Raw genomic sequence first — 23,654 nt, 5'->3', positions numbered from 1 at the left:
GGAACTCAAAGCGCCTTGCAACACAACACGAATCAGTGTTTCTATATCCATCAAGCAACAGAAACCAAATGAGGCATTCGAAGAAGAAATGGGGGTAGGGAGGGGTGAAGAGAGATAAAGACTGGATATCATAGGGAATCTACTGAAGAAACAGCTTCAAACTCTGGTCAATCAAGCTCATCTAATATCCCAGACCCTGAGACCTTGGTGTCTGGATCTGGGAAGGCCTACATAGGAAACACGCTTGCTTCCAAGGGGAGTACTGCTAAATATGAGAAGTCCCTTTCTGCACACACGAAGACCTATCCCCGGAAGACCCTGATGCCACCCATTCCCACGCCCTGGATCCAGAGGAAGAAGAGAGAAAACACCCAATCCCAGCAGAGCCAACAGATCTCGGGATTTAGCACCGATTCTGTCCTACTGGTAGCCAAACAATAAATCCTCCTAGCTGGGAACAAGGTAACCCCGATGTCACTCATAGGAACACTGGCACGGGACCACCAATGACCTGTGGGCCCGAAGGATGACGTCCAGATGGTGTGAAACCACCCCCCCGCCCCAACACACACGCACAGAAGTGAGTTTTGACCCAAATTCTGTTTGGCCAATTCATTTGCGCATCTGTAGCTTCGGTACCAAGGCCCCCAAAATGAAGTCCGTCTAGCCATCCGAGTCCGGTTGATCCCGGCTCTCTACCGATGACCTCCCTGCGCCCCCCAAAAAGCTCAAGAAAACACCCTCTCCTGCTCCCTCCCTCCTTGACAGTCCCTCCACAAGAACTGACTGGATTTGGGCCAGGAGTGCACGGAAGCACTGGTTTATGAAATGGACAGGCATGAGATCATAGCATGCGGCACTACATTCCAGGATCATTCATTCTCCTGGCCCCGCCAATTAATTTTCCCTGCTCCACCCTTTAGTCTATTTCGGCCCCAAATCATCACTGAAGATGTCTACTGCCATTAAGTTCTCAACAGCCAATCTCCACCAGAGGACCAAACACATCGTCTTGAACACTAGGAAAAGCAATGTACATAGCTAAGTACCGTTTCACTCTGAAAAACAATCCTAATATCTCTACAAGTATTTTTTAATCAATCCCAGGATCATTAAGTTACTGCTTTACACTTCTTTGTATTGATGAGATTGCTTTTTTCTTAAACGAAGCTAACAACTGCACCCTTCCACATTTGGGAACTAAAGCCTAGAAATGAGTCAATGATAGATCTATAAACCATACAATACCTTCTGAAAAGAGTCTTCATCTGTTATGTCATAAACTAAAATGGCTCCATTTGAATCCCGGTAGTAAATAGGACCCAGGGCATGGAATCTCTCTTGACCAGCAGTATCCTAATTTGACAAGGGCGACAGACAATTTGTTAGTTTACTGAAGACGTCCACTTTCCAAACATAATTGCTAAGCAAGATTATGGATTAAAAACACTTCATTTTTAATCAAATTGAAATCTTAGAAAAACTAACATCTCTTTTAAAAAATGAACACGTTATCCTGCTCAAGACACAAAAGCTAAATGACCAAGGACCTTTCAAAATATATCAGATAAGGTTAACCTACCCATATTGCAAGATTGACTCTTTTTCCACCAATATTCAACTTCTTTGTTAAGAAAGATGCCTAGAACAAAGAAAGGTTACATTACAATTAAGTTAACTAGGACAATCCTCTCAATGAGTATTCGTGATCTTCAAACCCATCCCCGGAGGTTCAACTGGCATCTAACGAGTCTTAAATTACCTGAAGATGACACAAATCCGTACCCATCTAGGGAGGGGAAAGAAAGCAGCAGCAAGACCCTTCATCTCGCATCTTTACCACTGATAGACACGTGAACAAACTGCTCTCTGGACAAAAATCCAAGACCGAGGGAATACGACAATTCAAGACCCAGCTCGCTGCCACATTAAGAGCCTAGCCTTTGGATATGTAGTAGTCCACAGATTTTTCCGAACTCTCCATGTGGAATACCTCGGACCGTCATGACGCCTTTCTCAAGAACACTCTTCTCACATCAGTTACATCACTTGCATCCAGGAATACTCCAGTGGGTAAGACAGGGACAAGGTACTCTCACCCGCTGGGTTTTCCCGACGACTTGGCCAAGATCACACAGTAAGTCAGTATCGGAAGAAGGATCTGGGGGTCAATTTGGCGCTCAATCCACCACCCTACAGCACACTAGAGGCGTGGGCAACCACTTTGGTTGGAGGGCTACATAGGGACCTCGCTGAAGTCTGTGGAGGGCCACCAATCCAGGCCTTCTGGCCACTTCTTGGGGTCAGGGGGAGGGGGAGGATACTACCTGCACCTGCGGTTGGAAGCATTTGAACCTGGGCCATTTCGAATTAAATTACTTGGCAGGCTGGACTGAGACTCCGAGCCATATCTTGCCCCAGCTCTACGTTATATTCTACTAACTGCCTTATCTATCTAGAATCATGGCTCTTTTGTCCTTCTTGAACCGACTGAAAGACGGACCAACCATTCTTCTTGAGACTTCTAAAACTAGATTAAGAACAAGTGGGGTATTTTGTTGGACATTCTAGAGGTTGGATACCGAGACTGAATAAGATTCTAGCTCACGTTACAAGCAGTGGGGAAAATTAGTGTTTTCACTGAAATACAGTAAAAATAGATCCCGTCCTCCCACCCACTGCAAACCCCACAAAGAACACCACTCAAAACGGAGAATATGCTTTCATCAGGACAGAATTTCAGGTATGAGGACCTTCTGCTTAAATTACTTCTTTCGAAGTTACGAATAAAGCAACGGGAGAGAAATCTGGCTCTAAGCCAGGCATACAAATGAGCCCGGGCACAAACGCTGAATCTAATCTTAGAATTCTACAAAAATTAAATCGATCATATCTACTGAGTGCTTCCTGGGGGCAGAGTACTGTACTGAGAGCTTGGGAGAGTACAATATAACAGAGTTGGTAGACCCGTTCCCTGTCCGCAACGAGCTTACAGTCTAGAGCTCACCTCCTCCAGGAGGCCTTCCCAGACTGAGCCCCTTCCTTCCTCTCCCCCTCGTCCCCCTCTCCATCCCCCCATCTTACCTCCTTCCCTTCCCCACAGCACCTGTATATATGTATATATGGTTGTACATATTTATTACTCTATTTATTTATTTATTTATTTTACTTGTACATTTCTATCCTATTTATTTAATTTTGTTGGTATGTTTGGTTCTGTTCTCTGTCTCCCCCTTTTAGACTGTGAGCCCACTGTTGGGTAGGGACTGTCTCTATGTGTTGCCAATTTGTACTTCCCAAGCGCTTAGTACAGTGCTCTGCACATAGTAAGCGCTCAATAAATACGATTGATTGATTGATTGATTGATTAGAGGGGGAGGCAGACATTAATATAAATTACGAATGCGTACAGCAGTTTTATGGGGCTGAGGGAGGGGTAAATCAAGGGTGCAAATCCAGATGCGATCGTGACGCAGAAGGAAGCTGGGGAAGAGGAAATGAGGGCTTAGTCGGGAAAGGGCCTCTAAATGAGTGAATCACAGCATTAACATGATTTAATTACTATTTCTCTAATGTAATTCAATGTACTGTCCCCCGGTACAGCAAGTGGGAAGGACCGATGACATCTCTGGCACCTGGCTGGAACAAAACCCTTTCTTCTACACCTTAATCACATTAATTACTACACCTTAATTCATTTAGTGCCATGTACTAAGAACTTCAGGAGAATACGACCGTAGTAAGGGAAATGATCCTTGTCCCCGAAGGGTCTAACAAGGAAGACAGACAGTGAAACGCCGATGGGGGAGCAAAAGCAAGTAGTTAGGCAGAATGCAGTCACGTTTCAAGGAGATGTTTTTTTGAATACAGGCGTCCTTCTGGGTCCCGATGACTAAGGTGCCTAGGATCTGGAGATACGTCACGCACCGTTAGCTGACGTGGCCAAGGAACGATAAGCCCTTCCTGCAAGCGGGTCCAATCTCCGCCAGAAAAATCAATTCCCACCTCCCCGGCGCCATTTCTGTCTCTGCTCTGCCCTGAGTTGCCGTGCCCGATTCCCTAGCTTGGCACTGTCCCTTCCGTCTCGCCTTCTGCCTACGTTTTTTCCCAAAGCAATGGAGACGTACTGATAAGGCGGCTCTCACCAGCCCTCCCAGCTCCTGCCCATCTTCAGCAGTTGCCAAGGGAGGCAGCGTGAGGTTGACTGAGGATGCGGTTAGTCCCTGGAGCCGGAACAACTCAGAGCTGCCGGCTGAGGCGGAGAGCTTCGGTGTACGCGGGCAGAGAAGAGACGACGGAGGAGGCACGTGGGGATGCTGGACTCCACCCCAGGCAAGTGGAGTTTCTGGGAAGCCAGGACGGATGGACGTTGCACTCAGCGGGGCCCGGGGTTGGGGGACGGAGCTCAGAGCCAGACAGAGAGGCGCGAGGTACTTGGCACAGGGAATTAAGCAGCAGCCGGGCCCGGAGGACCTGGGTTCTAATCCCAGCTCCGCCACGTGTCTGCTGTGTGACCGTGGGCAAGGCACTTCCCTTCCCTGGGCCTCCATTACCTCTACTGTAAAAATGATAATAATAATAATGATGGCATTTCTTAAGCGCTTACTATGTGCAAAGCACTGTTCTACGCGCTGGGAATGTTACAAGGTGATCAAGTTGTCCCACAAGGGGCTCACAGTCTTCACCCTCATTTTCCAGATGAGGCCCAGAGAAGTCAAGTGACTTGCCCGAAGTCACCCAGCTGACAACTGGCGGAGCTGGGATTTGAACCCATGACCTCTGACTCCAAATAATAATAATAATGATGGCATTTATAAGCGCTTACTATGTGCAAAGCACTGTTCTAAGCACTGGGAATGTTACAAGGTGATCAAGTTGTCCCACAAGGGGCTCACAGTCTTCATCCCCATTTTACAGATGAGGTAACTGAGGCCCAGAGAAGTGAAGTGACTTGCCCAAAGTCACCCAGCTGACAACTGGCGGAGCCGGGATTTGAACCCATGACCTTGGACTCCAAATAATAATAATAATAATGATGGCATTTATTAAGCGCTTACTATGTGCAAAGCACTGTTCCAAGCGCTGGGAATGTTACAAGGTGATCAAGTTGTCCCACAAGGGGCTCACAGTCTTCACCCTCATTTTCCAGATGAGGTCACTGAGGCCCAGAGAAGTCAAGTGACTTGCCGAAAGTCACCCAGCTGACAACTGGCGGAGCCGGGATTTGAACCCATGACCTCTGACTCCAAATAATAATAATAATGATGGCATTTAGTAAGCGCTTACTATGTGCAAAGCACTGTTCTAAGCGCTGGGAATGTTACAAGGTGATCAAGTTGTCCCACAAGGGGCTCACAGTCTTCATCCCCATTTTACAGATGAGGTGACTGAGGCCCAGAGAAGTGAAGTGACTTGCCCAAAGTCACACAGCTGACATTTGACGGAGCGGGATTTGAAACCATGACCTCTGACTCCAAATAATAATAATAATAATGATGGCATTTATTAAGCGCTTACTATGTGCAAAGCACTGTTCTAAGCGCTGGGAATGTTACAAGGTGATCAAGTTGTCCCACAAGGGGCTCACAGTCTTCAGCCCCATTTTACAGATGAGGTAACTGAGGCCCAGAGAAGTCAAGTAACTTGCCCAAAGTCACCCAGCTGACAGTTGGCGGAGCCGGGATTTGAACCCATGACCTCTGACTCCAAATAATAATAATAATAATGATGGCATTTATTAAGCGCGTACTATGTACAAAGCACTGTTCTAAGCGCTGTTCTAAGACTGTGAGCCTCATGTGGGACACGGGCTGTGTCCAATCTGAGCAGATTGTACCCCAGCACGGAGGCTGGCTCATAATAAGCACTTAAATGCCAGTAACAACAACGAAATACGGAGGAGCCGCCTCATCATTCGGGACGGATAAGACCGGGAAGCCCGAGGTCGGAAGAGTCCCCGGGAAAACTAAAGGGGACGGGGTCATTTTTACTTACCTCGGTCATCGGGTGGGGTTGGTTCTGGAATGGAACCTAACAAACTGTGTGTATGTCTGGGAGAACGTACCCTACGATTCAGCTGTTCACGACACATCCACGTTTGAGGAGCCCATCAGAGCTGTACCATGGGGAACACCTGAAACTTGCAAAGGCACAGTTACACAGCTGGCAAAAGTACTGAACAAGAGTAGATTAAATTGAGAGAATCTGGCACTGTGTCTCAGAGGAGCGGCTCGATTAAAAAAAGCGGGACAGAGAGGCTGGGAGGGCAATAACAACTAGCTAAGCCTTACGGTTTCCTTCATCGACAACACTCTCGGTGTTATGGAAACACTAAGACTGCCATTGGAGGCAGAGTCTGTGACTCTGGGGGTTAAGAGAGGTAAGTCAGAGAGCTGACCTTTGCCCACACTGTACTCAGTAAAAGTGCTCTTTAGGTAGGGATGCTAGAAATACTTTTATTGATGCTGGTTTAGTTAGACTCCCTATAGATCTTTGTTAGGTTCCATTCCAGAACCAGGTCCAACATAACTGAGATTTATAAGCAAATAAAAGATTCCTCCTGGCCATGTTTCCTAAATACTGTTAACCCCCGCCCCCCTTCCAACCTTGGCTTCTCCTCGTGGTTCTCCTCCCCACCATCACAGCTCCTTCTTCGTCTTCCTCGTTGGCTTTTCTTCCTCCTCAAAGGCTTCGTTCTGGGGGTTGTCTTCTTGCTCCATATATTCGGGGAGCTCATCCTCTTAGCTTCAACCACCACCTCTATGGGGGTGACCCCCTCATCTACCTCACAATAGTCTCCTGGGTATCTCCCAACGGATAACCCACCAGCACCCTAAACCCTCTCCCGGCTTTCCCATCAGTCGACTCCACCTCATTCCTCTCTGGTTTCACATCATCATCCCAACAACAGCAACAACGACTCATAATATTTGGCAAGCGCTTACCGTGTGTCAAGCACTATACTCAATGCCGGGGCAGATACAGAGATAATCAGGTCAGACTCTGTCTCACATGGGGCTCACAGTCAAAGCGGGAGGGAAAACAGGTATTGAATCCCCATTTTGCAGATGAAGAAACTGAAGCGGAGAGAGTGATTTGCCCAAGGTCACGGCAGGGAAGGGGCAGAGTCGAGATCAGAACACAGGCTCTCTGAGCCCCGGGCCCAGGCTCTTTCCTCTGGGCCACGCTGCTTCTCACCCCTCCCAGTCTCCTCCAAGGTACTTTCCCGATAACCTCCTTTTTCTCTCCTTGTTTCGGTCATCGCCTTAACTAGGGAGGATAACTGCATCAGCCTGCTTACCTGCTCCATGCTTTCTCCCTCTCCGGTTCAGCCTGCATCCTGCTGCCCGGATCATCATCTGAAAATGCTACGGAAGACCCATTCCTCTACTCTTGAAACACCCCCAATGGTTCCCCAAACTTCTATCCATTGGCTTCTAACCAGGGAGCTCCCAATCGATCATATTTATAGAGCACTTACTGTGTGCAGAGCTTGGGAGAGTTCAATTCGAGTTGGGAGACAAGTTCCCTGCCCACAAGGAGCTTACAGTCTGGAGGATGATTCTCAGATGGAAATGCTGCGCATGAGAAACCATCGAAATGATGCTGTGTCGCACCCTCGGCCAGGACTTATAAGAACAGTTTAAAACCTGAATAGATTCAAAAGTGGTTTGGCAATTTTAAGTCTTATAGGGAAAAAGTTGGACTTTGGACTTGAGCTGGAAAGGTTTAAATTCTGAGAATGACTGGATCATAGGTTCACATCCCCTCTGGACTGTAAGCTCCTTGTGGGCAGGGAATACATCTACCAACTCTCTTATTCTGGTGTATTGCTCTCTCCCAAGCCCTTAGTACAATGCTCTAAACACACTAAGCGTTCAATAACTATGACTGATTTTGTGACTGCAGTGTTTAGTCACGTACAAGTCGCTCAATGGCATTTTATCAAGCGCTCAGTACAGTGCTCTGCACACAGTAAGAGCTCAATAAATACGATTGAATGAATTTTATCAAATGAGTGGTATTCATTGAGCATTTAGTGCGTGCAGGGCATTGCATTAATCATTTGGGAAGAGTACAAAATAACATAATTAGTAGACCCCATAAAGCAAGGGACAAACAGAGGTCCAAGTCTGAATTGCGGCTATAAGCCCCAGAAAAAAGCAAGGTGAAATCCAACTATTACGCCTTAATCTCATACTTCCCGAAGGAAATGAAAGAGGAAAGGAGAAGGGCAAAATTGGAGACCAGACTACATTTGGTTAGGTGCGCTAATATATTTACAGAGTTCAGTAGTGCTTAAATTCTCCTGTTACTACTGAAAAAACTAGTGCCATCTTGATCAGCTCTGAGATGCTACCTCAAAATAACTGAAATCGCCATGCATGGCTGAGCCTTGAGTCCCTTTAGACTGCAAGCTCCTTGTGGGAGGGGAACGTGTACTTCCGATGAACTTCCCAAGCAGTTACTACGGTGCCCCGCTCTTGGCAGCGGCTCAATAAAGACCACTCACTCCTGGAAGGGAAGGTCTACCACAGTCCACCTGACTTTTTTTGGCCTGCGCCCAAAGCGTGACGCCTGCCTTCCAACGGCTGACGAGCAGCACGGCTCAGTGCAAAGAGACTGGCCCTGGAAATCAGAGCACCTGCGTTTCAATTCCTGTCACTTGCCTACTGGCCAAGTCACTTCTCTCTTCCTCAGTTTCCTTGTTTATAGAATGGGGAGCCTTGGTGCTCCCTCTCTTTAAGCTCTGAGCCCCCGTATGAAACAGGGATCGTGACCAAACTGATCATCTTGTACCTACTCTGGTCCGCTGCTTGGCACATGGTGAGAGCTTAAGAACACCACCATTATTAATTAGTGAGTCAACTGCAGCTATTTATAATCAACGACTGCTCATCCGGAGCGGAGAGGAACCTGTGGACTGCCCCTTCCGTGGACGATTTTACTTACTGCGTGCAGGAGACCGTACTGAGTGCTTGAGAAAGTACAACACAGTGGTAGATGTGATCCCCACCCACGAGGAGCGTGTGAGGGGGCGGGGAGGTAGGGTGGTGGGGGACAGCCATTAAAACAGATTAAGGATAGGGGAAACAAGAGACTATAAAAATATTACCAAAGTACCGTGGGGCTGGGGTGAGTGTCAAGAGTGTTTAAAAGGAACCCAGCCAAGTGCACGGTGGATGCAGAGCGGAAGGCGTATGGGGAAATAAAGGACTTAGTCTGGGAAGGCCTCTTGGAGATGTGATTTTAGGAGGGTTTTGAAGGTGGGGAGAGTGGTGGTCTGCAGGATATGAAGAGGGTGGGACTTCCAGGAGGGCGGGTGGCAGGACAGATGAAGTCAACATACAGAGAGTAGGTTGGTAACAGAGGAGGGAAGTCTGAAGGCTGGGCTGCTGCAGGAAACCAGCAAGGTTAGACAGGAAGGGAAGGGCTGGTTCTGACACTGGGGTTGTGCCAAACTGATTACTCTGTACCTCAGCACAGCGCTTGACAAATAGTCAGCACTCACTATTCCTACCACACCTGTTACCTGGGTAACCAGATTTCAGTTGGGAACATAAAACAGGACAACTCCTGCAATCCAATATGCCCCCCAACCCTCCAGAAAGAGGTGGGGCTTAGGTTACTCAAAACTGGGACAATCATTTATTCCCTGAAAGCTGCGTTGAGGTGAAGTATAATTGTGCCTTTATTTCCACCTGGCTTCATTCCCCTGATGCACTCTCTCTCTGTCTCTCTCTCCACCTCCAGTTCTCCCAGAACAAGGGGTTGCCTTCTTGCTCCACCCCACTCTGCAAGTAGCATTCAGATGTCAACGCCACATGCAGCCAACCTTTTCTTCAGACGCCGCTGCGATGTATCCATGCAAGCTCTTGCCGCTTAACGTTCCCTAATTCCCCTGCAACTTTCCAGCCGCAGCACAGAGAAAACACGAATGGCAGAGCTGAGTGTCTGGAAACACTAAAAAACTAATCTTATTGGTACAAAGTGCTCAACTGCCTCTTGTCACTTATTCAGTATCAAAATTCAATTATTTGAAATCACACGCACTAAAGGGAAATCTTGGCTAGGGGAGCAAAAAAAATGAATAAAAAGAAATTCAGAATTATAGCTGCAAACGAATGAGCAGCTGCAAATGAATGAATGAATGAATGGTCTCCAGAAGAAACACAGTTGTCATCTCCATGTTGAATACAGACTTTGTCGTTTGTTCAGTCTTATTTACTGAGCGCTTACTGTGTGCAGGGCACTGCATATTACTAACTTAAACATTTGTACTGTCTGCTGTTAAGCGCCACTGTTGAAACACCGAAAAACACTGACAGACCCTCCATACTGGCATTCGTGGGGACAGGAAACGTGCCTCCCAACTCTAGCATTGTACTCTCCCAAGTGCTTAGTTCAGGGCTCTGCACACAGTAAGTGCTCAATAAATACCACTGACTGAAGAACACTACCTCACCAGACTGTACACTCTTTGTGGGCAGGAGGTGCATCTACCAACTTCGTTGTACTTTACCTTCCCCCCAGTGCTTAGTACAGTGCTCTACACAAAGTAAGCACTCAATAAACACTACTGATAACTTTAAATACTAACAAGTTCCCCCGGACTGTAAGTTCCTTGTGGGCAGGGAGCCTGTCTACCGATTTTCTTGTACTGAACTTCCCCCAAGTGCTTGGTACAGTGCTGTGCACACAGTTAGCACTCAATCGATTCCATCGATTGATTGATAGTTTCATACCAAATCAAGGCCAATGGTCCAACCAGCCTAGTACCGACATACCGGTAACCAAGAGACTTGAAGGCAGTGGGATGTTTGACCTCAGAAAAAGCTCCTGAAGCTTTCCTGCATTGTCCCCCAATTTTACCTCTAGTAGATTCATGAGTGATGGCCCATGGAGGATTAAACTCTACCAGCCTAATAGCCCTATCTAATAACCCACATGGATCTTTCATATAATGACTAACACCTTCATGAACACATAGCTATCTCCCGGCTCAAAAATCTCCAGTGATTGCCCAAACAGAAACTCCTTAACCACCTGGCTTTAAAGGGCTCAATTAGCTCTCCCCCTCACTCACTACAACCCAACCCACATGCTCTGCCCCCCTACTCACTGTACCTCCCTCTCACAGCTCCCGCCATCAACCCTACATTCTGATCTGGACCTTCCCCTTCACAGCCGACAGTCCACTATTCTCCCCATCTCCCCTAAAAACCAGGTCTCCTCCAGGAAGCCTTCCTGACCATCATTTCGCCACAGTATGTCCTCCCCTCCCACTGAGCCAAATCCTTTAGGTACTCACTCCACTCATTTAATACCTCTCTATAGGTCACTGTTTTCCCTACAAGTCATCTGAACAAGTATCTCTGCAGCTGGACTGGACTGTAAGCCCCTTGAAACTCATTCTGCTAAATTCTCCCAAGTGCTTATTACGGTGTTCTGCGCAAAAGCAAACTCTCAAAAAATACTGTTGATGGATTTTTTTTTTCCAGCTAGGGCACACTCGATACGCTTACTGCCTATGTGAAGCGATTTCTTCGGCTTTCAATCTAACCTCCACCGAGCGTCAATGAGTGCTCAAAGCTATCAGTATAGTTCAATTTGATGAACAATTCACTCCTTTAGTATCATCTCCCTTCATGAATTGATCAGATCCCCACCCAGCCTTTATCTCTGCAGACCAAAAAGGCTGAATCTTTTCCATCACACTCCTAAGGAAGCGGCCTTCTCCAGCTTTGTGTCCTTCCTTAAAAAGCAGCAATGGCAGAACCTATGCTTTTGGCTTTTATTCAAATACAAAATGTCACCTTTAAGATTGATTGTGAGGAGTTTTCATACCAAGCTAATGGTTTCCCACTTTCCAGTGAACTGAGGCATCCCCAAAGAATTACCGACAATTTGCAGTCTCATCAAAATGTTCATGCCAATCTGGCTCATAAATACTAGGTAAACTTATTGAACTCTTTACAACTTCTAACCGTACCAGAGGATTCGAGCAGGCTTCATTTTGTAAGTTGTTTCAAAATAAGATACCATCACCAAACTTCCCTAACGCTCACCCATTATTTCTAGATTCTCAGCAGTCCCTGTTCACCTACTTGGAAGTTGCGGTCAAGGGTGAAAGGTTTTCAAAGTGAGACTAGTTTCAATCAATTCTAGAAATCCCAAGCCAACTTCTTATCTGTACCTTTCACTTAGCTCTCCTGTTCACAACCCCATGGCTCAGCCCCTTCCTTTGTCTGAAATTTTCCATTCCCTCAAATCCACCCAACCGCAAACGTGCCGGTGCTCAAAACCCTACCTTCTCCACACTAACTCCCATCACAGGCAATCCCACTAGCTACTCCCAGCCCCATGTACGGCCATTTATTCCCATTAGGAAAGCAGTAAAGTCATTCTCAGTCTCCTTCGCAGGCTCCTCCTCTCCCTTCCACCCCCTAACTGTGTGAGCCCCTCAAGGCTCGGTTCTGGGTCCCCTCCTTTTCTCCATCTACACCCACTCCCTTGGAGAATTCATTCGCTCCCATGGCTTCAAGTACTAAGATACCCGAATCTCCATCTCCAGCCCTGATCTTTCTCTCTCTCTGCGGTCTCCTCCAGCCTTCAAGACATCTCTGCTGGGATGTCCTCCAGTCATCTCTTTTCCATTTCCCTGACTTTCCCATCACTATAGACGGCACTACCATCCTTCCCGTCTCACAAACCCGCAACCTTGGTGTCATCCTCGACTCCGCTCTCTCATTCACCCCACACACCTAATCCGTCACCGAAACCTGCCAGTCTCACCTCCACAACATCGCCAAGATCCGCCCTTTCCTCTCCATTCAAACCGCTATTGTTGGTTCAAGCTCTCCTTCTGTCCCAACTGGATCACTGCATCAGCCTCCTCTTTGATCTCCCATCCTCCTCCTGTCTCTCCCCACTTCAGTCTATACTTCACTCTGCTGCCCGGATTATCTTTCTACCGAGACGTTCTGGGCACGTTACTCCCCTCCTCAAAAATCTCCAGTGGTTGCCTGTCAACCTACGAATCAAGCAAAAACTCCTCACCCTGGGCTTCAAGGCTGTCCATCACATCGCCCCCCTCCTACCTCACCTCCCTTCTCTCCTTCTACAGCCCAGGCCACACCCTCCGCTCCTCTGCCGCTAACCTCCTCACTGTGCCTCACTCTCGTCCATCCCGCCGTCGACCCCTGGTCCACGTCCTTCCCCTGTCCTGGAATGCCCTCCCTCCACACATCTGCCAAGCTACCTCTCTTCCTCCCTTCAAAGCCCTATTGAGAACTCACCTCCTCCAAGAGGCCTTCCCAGACTGAGCCCCCATTTCCTCTCCTCCTCCCCATCCCCCTCCTCTGCCCTACCTCCTTCCCCTCCCCACAGCACTTGTATATATTTGGACAGATTTACTACTCTATTTTACTTGTACATATTGACTATTCTATTAATTTTGTTAATGATGTGCATATAGCCATAATTCTATTTATTCTGACGATTTTGACACCTGTCTCCATGTTTTGTTTTGTTGTCTGTCTCCCCCTTCTAGACTGTGAGCCCATTGTTGGGTAGGGACTGTCTCTATATGTTGCCGACTTGTACTTCCCAAGCGCTTAGTATAATACTCAGCACACAGTAAGCGCTCAATAAATATTACTGAATAAATACACTTGAACTCAAGCTTAACGTGTCCAAAACAGAACTCCGTATCTTCCCACCCAAACCCTGTCCTCCCCCTTGATTTCCCTATCACCGTAGACGGCACCACCAAACTTCCTGTCCCACAAGCCCGTAACCTCGGTGTCATTCTCGACTCCGCTCTCATTCAACCCACATATTCACTCCATCACTAAATCACTGTGAGCCCACTGTTGGGTAGGGACTGTCTCTATATGTTGCCAACTTGTACTTCCCAAGCGCTTAGTACAGTGCTCTGCACACAGTAAGTGCTCAATAAATACGATTGATGATGATGATGATGATAAATCCTGTCAGTCCCACTTTCACAACATTGCTAATATCCACTCTTTTCTCTCCATCGAAACCGCTACCACGTTAATACAATCGCTCATCCTATCCCACCCGGATGACTGCATCAGCCTCCTTGCTGACCTCCCAGCCTCCTGTTTCTCCCCATTCCAGCCCCTACTTCACTCTGCTGCCTGGATTATTTTTCTACAAAACCGTTCAGGACATGTCACCCCCCACCCCAAAAAAACCTCCAGTGGTTGTCCAACCACCTCTGCATCAAACAAAACTTCCTCACCCTTGGCTTCAAAGCACTCCATCACCATGGCCCCTCCTACCTCACCTCGCTACTCTCCCACTCCAACGCAGCTGGCACATTTTGCTCCTTTGATGCCAATCTTCTCACTGTGCCTTGATCTCACCACCAAACCCTCGCCCACATCCTGCCTCTGGCCCAGAAAACCCTCCCTCCTCAAATCAGACAGTTTACTCCCCTCCTCTTCAAAGCTTTACTGAAGGCACACCTCCAGGAGGCCTTCCCTGATTAAGCACCCCCTTTCCTCTTCTCCCACTCCCTTCTGGGTCACCCTGACTTACTCCCTCTCTCCTTCCTCTTTCCTCACCCCACAGCACTTATGAACATATCTGTAATTCTTTTTACATTAATGTCTGCATCCTCGCCTCTAGACTGTGACCTCATTGTGGGCAGGGAATGCGTTTATTCATTATTATATTGTACTCTTCCAAGCGCTTAGTACAGTGCTCTGCACACAGTAAGTGCTCAACAAATATGATCAAATGGGCCAGTAGAAAGGAAAACAGGAAACCCAAATTCTAAACCCGGCTCTACCAGATGACCAGGGGCAAGTCACTTCATTCAATCGTATTTATTGAGCGCTTACTGGGTGCAGAGCACTGTACTGTTGCCAATTTGTACTTGCCAAGCGCTTAGTACAGTGCTCTGCACATAGTAAGCGCTCAATAAATACGATTGATGATGATGATGATGTACTAAGAGCTTGGAAAGTACAAGTCGCTAATGGGTTCAAATCCCGGCCCTGCCAACTGTCAGCTGTGTGACATTGGACAAGTCACTTAACTTCTCTGTGCCTCAGTGACCTCATCTGTAAAATGGGGATTAAAACTGTGAGCCGCACCCCCCGGGCCTGGGACAACCTGATCACCTTGTAACCTCCCCAGCGCTTAGAACAGTGCTTTGCACATAGTAAGCGCTTAACAAATACCATCATTATTATTATTGTTATTAACAAACCTCAGCACTCTGGGTCTCAGTTTCCTCATCTGCAACATGGGCAAAATACGACTGCTCTCCCCACCTCTTAGACTACGAGCCCTTTGGCGGCGGGGGCTGTCTACCCCTCTCTTACAAGTGGTTGAGGACACAATTATCACTTTATACCGTAACTAGAAGTAGCTGATGTTGCCGGGGAGATTTACTCGGAATCCGTGTAGCGGGTTCTCCGTCCATTCCTCTAAGCAGGGGGCCCAGGGAACCGAGCTGCAGGTGCACCTCACCTTGAGAAGTGAGATTTCTCTCCTAGGCACCGATCCCGGCTCGCCGGGGCCGAGAACCACCCTCCAGGGAAGTGAGGTGCGGGAAGCCCACACTTCCCATCCTGGAATAGTGAGTGCTGCATGAAATCAGAGGGATTTATTGATTTATTGCAGAGCACCTTACGGCACAATTGACAGACGTGGTCCCGGCCCTCGAGGAGCCCTCCTGGTAGGCAAGGCGGGAGGAGAATCTCCTTCAGGGAACATGACTACCAACTATTATTTTGTAGTCTCCCGGGCGCTCAGTACAGTGCTCTGCACATAGTAAGCGCTCATTGGTTTCTGGCCCTCTCCCCGCTCCCCCTCCAGCAGTGTCTTCTCCCCCAGCCCCAGGGGTCGGAGGAAGCACCTGCAGTTGGCCTGGGAAATCAGTCAGCAGTACGAGTCCTTATAGACTTATTGAAACCTTTCACCCAGAATATCAAAGTGCAAAAGGTTTGTGCATTCAGCTGCTTTAAGAGGAAAGAATGTTTACCCAGAATTTGTTATCGAAGGCAATTCACTACGGACTTATTCTGCACCAACTTCACAGTGAAGAATAGATATTTCACCACCGTCCCTATTTTATGTTTCTTCTCCGCTCGTTTCTTTCCATTTCCTCTGCCGCTAACCTCCTCACTGTACCTGGTTCTTGCCCGTCCCGCTGTCGACCCCCAGTCCACATCGTTCCCCTGGCCCGGAACGCCCTCCCTCCGCACATCATCATCATCATCATCATCATCAATCGTATTTATTGAGCGCTTACTATGTGCAGAGCACTGTACTAAGCGCTTGGGAAGTACAAATTGGCAACATATAGAGACAGTCCCTACCCAACAGTGGGCTCACAGTCTAAAAGGGGGGAGACAGAGAACAAAACCAAACATACTAACAAAATAAAATAAATAGAATAGATATGTACAAGTAAAATAAATAAATAAATAGAGTAATAAATATGTACAAATATGCACATCCGCCAAGCTAGCTCTCTTCCTCCCTTCAAAGCCCTACTGAGAGCTCGCCTCCTCCAGGAGGCCTTCCCAGACTGAGCCCCCCTTTTCCTCTCCTCCTCCCCATCCCCCCGCCCCACCTCCTTCCCCTCTCCACAGCACTTGCATATATATATTTGTACAGATTTATTACTGTTTTACTTGTACAGAATTACTATTTTATTTATTTTGTTAATGATGTGCATATAGCTTTAATTCTATTTGTTCTACGACTCTGACACCTGTCCACATGTTTTGTTCTGTTGTCTGTCTCCCCCCTTCTAGACTGAGAGCCCGTTGTTGGGCAGGGACCATCTTTATACGTTGCCGACTTGGACTTCCCAAGCACTTTCTACAGTGTTCTGCACACAGTAAGCGCTCAATAAATACGACAATGAATTAGATTTCAGTTCCTTGGCAGGGAACAGGTCTTTTACTGTTTACGCTCTGCAGCCAAGCACCTGGTACTGGGCTCTGCACAACAGCATCTCACCGAACACTCGCCAAGAAGCGGCAAGGCCCGGGGGGAAAAGCATGGGCTTGGGAATCAAGGGGCCTGGGTTCTAATCCCAGCTATACCACAGGCCTTCCGTGTGACTCTGGGTGAGTCACTTTCCTGTGCCTCAGTTACCTCATCTATAAAATAGGGATTAAGGGTGTGGGACACGGACTGGGTCTAACCGGACTGTCTTGTATCTACCCCGGCGCTGCATGCAGGACCCGGCCTACAGCAGTTAATACTATTTTTAAAAAGCCCAAACAAACCACACATTGAGGTGGTTAGGAGTGAAACCAGTAGGTTGGACTCAATCACCACAGCAGGCAAGCTCCTTCTATAAACCACTCAAATTCCTTAGTTTCTTCTACAGTGACATTAAATACTGGAGACCATCTACTCTGTAAAGATGGGGTAATCAAAATCGGTCAGACTAATGTTTCCAAGGGATTCCGTGCTTCTTAAATAATAATAATAATAATAATAATGTTGGCATTTGTTAAGCGCTTACTATGTGCAAGGCACTGTTCTAAGCGCTGGGGGGGATACAAAGTGATCAGGTTGTTCCATGTGGGGTTCACAGTCTTAATCCCCATCTTACAGATGAGGTAACTGAGGCTCAGAGAAGTTAAGTGACTTGCCCAAGGTCACACAGCAGACATGTGGCGGAGCCGGGATGAACACAAGCCTTAGCAGACCTGCAGATTTTCCTTTATAGACAAGGAAACCGGCTAGTAACCCGAGACAGAGCAATCTGCAGAGTCAGAGGGAGAATTCTTAGATCGCGACTCTCAAGCTCCGACCTGACACCAGAGAAACAGTCACCCCTCCTTCAACGCACATCTGCTGCAGAACCCTACCTGTTCATTTGGAAACCGACACTGAAAAGGATTCCAGCAGCAGGCTAGAAATGTATATTTCCAGGTTATTTCTTGAATGTGATTGTGGAAGTTTGCCTCCAATTAAGTTCCCTTACCCGGCTGCACCTCTCTCCCTAGGTTTTCCTTCTACACTAAGTCCCCTGCCTGAAATGAAAGCTGGACTTTCACCTTCAAAACGTGAACGTTATTCCACAGAAATGCTACTTGGAATAAAGGGCATTTTCAATCGCGTAATAAAAGCTGGTTCGATTCACTAGTGAGTCAGGGAAACATTTTATGTTGTAATGGGCCTGGAATTCAATGACCACGACATTAAGTTCTCAGAGGGATTTCCCCTCTAGACTGTAAGCTCGCTGTAAACAGGGACTGTGCCTTCCAATCCTGTTATAGTATGTTCTCCCAAGCTCTTAGTTCAGGGCTCTGCACGTGATAAGTGCTCAATAAATCTTTAGTTTCATCCACCTTCAACATATTTTGATCTTTGTCTTTTTCTAGTCCCACGTACAAATACGCGGCTCCCCCGCTCTTGGGACCCTCTACTCTCCCTAAACCTCTCAACCCCAACTCTTTCCAATCCTTGATGTGTGCGGGATATTGACAGACTAGCAATTCCTGACCCGCCACCTGTCAGTTTCCAATAATCGACTGTCCATGCTGCACTGACAGCAGTTGATCTTGCCCCTACTCTGCGTTTCACACAAGAGGATTTGCCTGACAGCATCAGTCACACCCTACCAGTCATTTGATTCTGTAAAAAAAAGAAGGTTTATCCTAAGGACGCCCTAACATTACCGCACACCCCATCTGCATACAACAAGCAGACGCCACCCACTCATTTTTTCCGATTTGGGGCTAATTTTGCCAGCGTGGAGCTCAATCCAATGACTTCAAAAGGATTCCGTTCTGGAGCTTATCTGGATTTTGAAGGCAAGAGGAGCCAAAAACCTCAATAGCTCCAGCTCGCTCCTGGTTTTTTGCGAGGCGACTCCTGGGCAGCGCGGCCTTTATGAACTATGTTAAGCAGCATGGCCTGGGCTTGGGAGTCAGAGGTCGTGGGTTCTAATCCCGGCTCCGCCACTTGCCTGCTGTGGGACCCTGGGCAAGTCACGTCACTTCTCTGAGCCTCAGTTTCCTCAACTGGAAAATGGGGATCGAGACTCTGAGCCCCACGTGGGACAGGGACTGTGTCCAACCTGATTGCCTTGTATCTACCCCGGCTGTCAGAACAATATCTGGTACATAGCAAGCGCCTAACGAATACCATCATTATAATTATTATTAACTACCCAGCGCTGAAAACAGTGCTTTGCACATAGTAAACGCTTAGCAAATACCATTATTATTATTATTACCACCACGTAATTCGATAGGAAGGGAAGGCCGCATGGAAACCAAGTTAAAATAATAATAGTAATAATAGTTACGGCGTTTAAGTGCTTATTATGAGCTTACTATGTCAGCTGCGTGGTTTAGGGCAAATCACTTCACTTCTCTGTGCCTCAGTGACCTCATCTGGAAAACGGGGATGAAGCCTGTGAGCCCCACGTGGGCCAACCTGATGACCTTGCATCTACCCCAGCGCTTAGCACATGGTAAGCACTTAACCGAACCCTTATTGTTATTATTACTATGTGCCAGGCACCGTGCTAAGCGCTGGAATGGTTACAAGCACTTTGGGTTGGATGCGGTCCCTGCGGCCCGTGGGGCTCCGGGCCTCCATCCCCATTTCCCAGATGAGGAAACTGAGGCCCAGGGAAGTGACTTGGCCATGGTCACACGGCAGAGAGGACGGAGCCGGGATGAGAACCCACGTCCTCTCATTCTTCCAGACTGTGAGCCTGTTGTTGGGTCGGGACCGTCTCCTTATGTTGCCGACTTAATAATAATAATAATAACAATGGCATTTATTAAGCGCTGTGTGCAAAGCACTGTTCTAAGCGCTGGGGAGGTTACAACGTGATCAGGTTGTCCCACGGAGGGCTCACAGTCTTAATCCCCATTTTACAGATGAGAGAACTGAGGCCCAGAGAAGTGAAGTGGCTTGCACAAAGTCACCCGGCTGACAATTGGCAGAGCCGGGATTTGAACCCATGACCTCTGACTCCAAAGCCCGGGTTCTTTCCACTGAGCCACGCTGCTTCTCTGCTTGTCGTTCATTCATTCATTCCATCGTATTTATTGAGCGCTTACTGCGTGCAGAGCACTGTACTAAGCTCTTGGGAAGTCCAAGTTGGCAACATAGAGAGACGGTCCCTACCCAACAGTGGGCTCAGTCTAGAAGTCTAGTCTATATGTTGCCAACTTGTCCTTCCCAAGCGCTTAGTCTAGTGCTGTGCATGCACTAAGCGCTCAATCAATACGATTGAATGAATGAATGACTAGAAGTCCTTCCCCGACGCTCAGTCCAGTGCTGTGCACGCAGTAAGTGCTCAATCAATACGATTGAATGAATGGACGAATAGAAGTCTTTCCCGCGGCGCTTAGTCCAGCGCTGTGCACACAGTAAGCGCTCAATCAATACGATTAGATGAATGAATGACTAAAAGTCCTTCCCCGGCACTTGGTCCAGCGCTGTGCACGCAGTAAGCGCTCAATCAACACGACTGAATGAATGAAGTCGTTTCCCAGCAATTAGTCCAGTGCTGTGCATGCAGTAAGCGCTCAATCAATACGATCAGATGAATGAATGACTAGAAGTCCTTCCCCGGCGCTTGGTCCAGCACTGTGCACGCAGTAAGCGCTCAATCAATGTGACTGAATGAATGAACGACTAGAAGTCGTTCCCCGGCGCTTGGTCCAGTGCTGTGCACGCAGTAAGCGCTCAATCAATAGGTCTGAATTCATTCAATCGCACTTATTGAGCGCTTACTGTGTGCACAGCACTGTACTAAGCGCTTGGGAAGGCCAAGTCGGCAACCTATAGAGACGGTCCCAACCCAACATTGGGCTCACAGTCTAGAAATCTAGTCTATATGTTGCCAACTTGTCCTTCCCCGGCGCTTAGTCCAGCGCTGTGCATGCAGTAAGCGCTCAATCAATACGATTGAATGAATGAATGGCTAGAAGTCCTTCCCCGGCGCTTAGTCCAGCGGTGTGCACGCAGTAAGCGCTCAATCAATACGACTGGATGAATGAATGACTAGAAGTCCTCTGGCGCTTAGTCCAGTGCTGTGCACGCAGTAAGCGCTCAATCAATACGATTGAATGAATGAATGGCTAGAAGTCCTTCCCCGGTGCTTACTCCAGCGCTGTGCACGCAGTAAGCGCTCAATCAATACGATTGAATGAATGAATGACTAGAAGTCCTTCCCCGGCGCTCGGTCCAGCGCTGTGCACGCAGTAAGCGCTCAATCAATACGATTGAATGAATGAATGGCTAGAAGTCCTTCCCCGGTGCTTACTCCAGCGCTGTGCACGCAGTAAGCGCTCAATCAATACGATTGAATGAATGAATGACTAGAAGTCCTTCCCCGGCGCTCGGTCCAGCGCTGTGCACGCAGTAAGCGCTCAATCAATACGATTGAATGAATGAATGACTAGAAGTCCTTCCCCGGCGCTCGGTCCAGCGCTGTGCACGCAGTAAGCCCTCAATCAATACGATTGAATGAATGAATGACTAGAAGTCCTTCTCCGGCGCTTAGTCCAGCGCTGTGCACGCAGCAAGTGCTCAATCAATAGGACTGAATTCATTCAATCGCACTTACTGAGCGCTTACTGTGTGCAGAGCACTGTACTAAGCGCTTGGGAAGTCCAAGTCGGCAACCTAGAGAGACGGTCCCTACCCAACAGCGGGCTCACAGTCTAGAAGTCTAGTCTATATGTTGCCAACTTGTCCTTCCCCGGCGCTTAGTCCACTGCTGTGCACGCAGTAAGCCCTCAATCAATACGATTGAATGAATGACTAGAAGTCCTTCCCCGGCGCTTAGTCCAGCGCTGTGCACGCAGTAAGCGCTCAATCAATACGACTGAATGAATGAATGAATGGAAGTCCTTCCCCGGCGCTTGGTCCAGCGCTGTGCACGCAGTAAGCGCTCAATCAATACGATTGGATGAATGAATGACTAGAAGTCGTTCCCCGGCGCTCGGTCCAGCGCTGTGCAGGCAGTAAGCGCTCAATCGATACGATTGAATGAATGAATGACCAGAAGGCCTTCTCCGGCGCTCGGTCCAGCGCTGTGCACGCAGTAAGCGCTCAATCAACACGACTGAATGAATGAAGTCCTTCCCCGGCGCTCGGTCCAGCGCTGTGCACGCAGTAAGCGCTCAATCAATACGATTGAATGAATGAATGACTAGAAGTCGTTCCCCGGCGCTCGGTCCAGCGCTGTGCACGCAGTAAGCGCTCAATCAATACGATTGAATGAATGAATGACTAGAAGTCGTTCCCCGGCGCTCGGTCCAGCGCTGTGCACGCAGTGAGCGCTCAATCAATAGGACTGAATTCATTCAATCGTACTTATTGAGCGCTTACTGTGTGCAGAGCGCTGGACTAAGCGCTTGGGAAGGCCAAGCCGGCCACCTGTAGAGACGGCCCCTAGCCAACAAGTGACCGAGTGTAAGGGCGGGCCCTGCCCCTCGGCCCCCCCCTCCCCCCGGCCGGCCCCCGCCCCCCGGCTCCGACCTGCAGGGTGGTGATGTGCCTGTCGTTGAACTTGTTCTCGCAGTAGCGCAGGACGAGGGAGGTCTTGCCCACGCAGCCCTCGCCGAGCAGCACCACCTTGAACGAGTAGGCCCGGCCGCCGCCGCCGCCGCCTCCTCCTCCGCCGCCGCCGCCGCCTCCTCCTCCTCCTCCTCCCGCCGCCGCCGCCGCCATCCCGCCGCCCCGTCACATGGGAGGCTCCCGAAGGACGGACGGATAAAGGAAAGGCCGGAGAGGGGAGCGGCCCTGTGGAGCTGAGGAGGGAATGAGGAGGAGGGTCTGCGGGCCGCCCGGCCGCCCACTCCCTCTAATGGCGCCTTCTTCCTCCTACGTCACGCGCCGGGGGTCAGGTGACCAGACACGGAGGGGCGGGGCCACAACGGGTGACGTCATCAAGGGCGCCTGCCCTCCATCCCGCTCCCCGCCCGGCGCATGCGCTCTCTCTCTCTCTCTCTCTCTCTCTCTCTCTCTCTCTCTCTCTCTCTCTCTCTCTCTCTCTCTCTCTCTCTCTCTCTCTCTCTCTCTCTCTCCCTCTCTCCCTCTCTCTCTCTCTCTCTCTCCCTCTCTCTCTCTCCCTCTCCCTCTCCCTCTCTCCCTCTCCCCCTCTCTCCCTCTCTCTCTCTCCCTCTCTCTCTCTCCCTCTCCCTCTCTCCCTCCCTCTCCCTCTCCCTCTCTCTCTCTCCCTCTCCCCCTCTCTCTCTCTCCCTCTCTCCCTCTCTCTCTCCCTCTCCCTCTCTCCCTCTCCCTCCCTCCCTCTCTCCCTCTCTCCCTCTCCCCCTCTCTCTCTCTCCCCCTCTCCCTCCCTCTCTCCCTCCCTCTCTCTCTCCCTCTCCCTCTCCCCCACCCTCTCTCCCTCTCCCCCACTCTCCCTCCCTCTCTCCCTCCCGCTCTCTCTCCCCCTCTCCCTCCCTCTCTCCCTCCCTCTCTCTCTCCCTCTCCCTCTCCCTCCCTCTCTCCCTCCCTCTCTCTCTCCCTCTCCCTCTCCCCCTCTCCCTCCCTCTCCCTCTCTCCCTCTCCCCCTCTCCCTCTCCCTCTCCCTCCCTCCCTCTCTCTCCCTCCCTCCCTCTCTCTCCCTCTCTCTCTCTCTCTCTCCCCCTCCCTCTCCCTCCCTCCGTCCCTCTCCC

General features: G+C 49.0%; 1 protein-coding gene across 1 annotated transcript in view; it reads right to left on the bottom strand.

Moving 5' to 3' along the window:
- Positions 1-22,704, bottom strand: part of RAB21 (RAB21, member RAS oncogene family) — a 30,838-nt gene extending 8,134 nt beyond the window's left edge. Inside the window, exons 1-3 of the mRNA XM_038756141.1 lie at positions 22,513-22,704; positions 1,583-1,642; positions 1,249-1,356 (exon numbers count right to left, since the gene is read on the bottom strand). Coding sequence (XP_038612069.1) covers positions 1,249-1,356; positions 1,583-1,642; positions 22,513-22,704 — 360 coding nt within the window. The remainder of the gene's footprint in view (positions 1-1,248; positions 1,357-1,582; positions 1,643-22,512) is intronic.
- Between the last annotated feature and the right edge of the window lie 950 nt (positions 22,705-23,654).

The sequence above is a fragment of the Tachyglossus aculeatus genome, chromosome 14 (genome assembly GCF_015852505.1).
Source record: "Tachyglossus aculeatus isolate mTacAcu1 chromosome 14, mTacAcu1.pri, whole genome shotgun sequence".
Lineage (NCBI taxonomy): Eukaryota > Metazoa > Chordata > Mammalia > Monotremata > Tachyglossidae > Tachyglossus > Tachyglossus aculeatus.
This window is presented reverse-complemented; position numbering and strand designations above follow the sequence as displayed.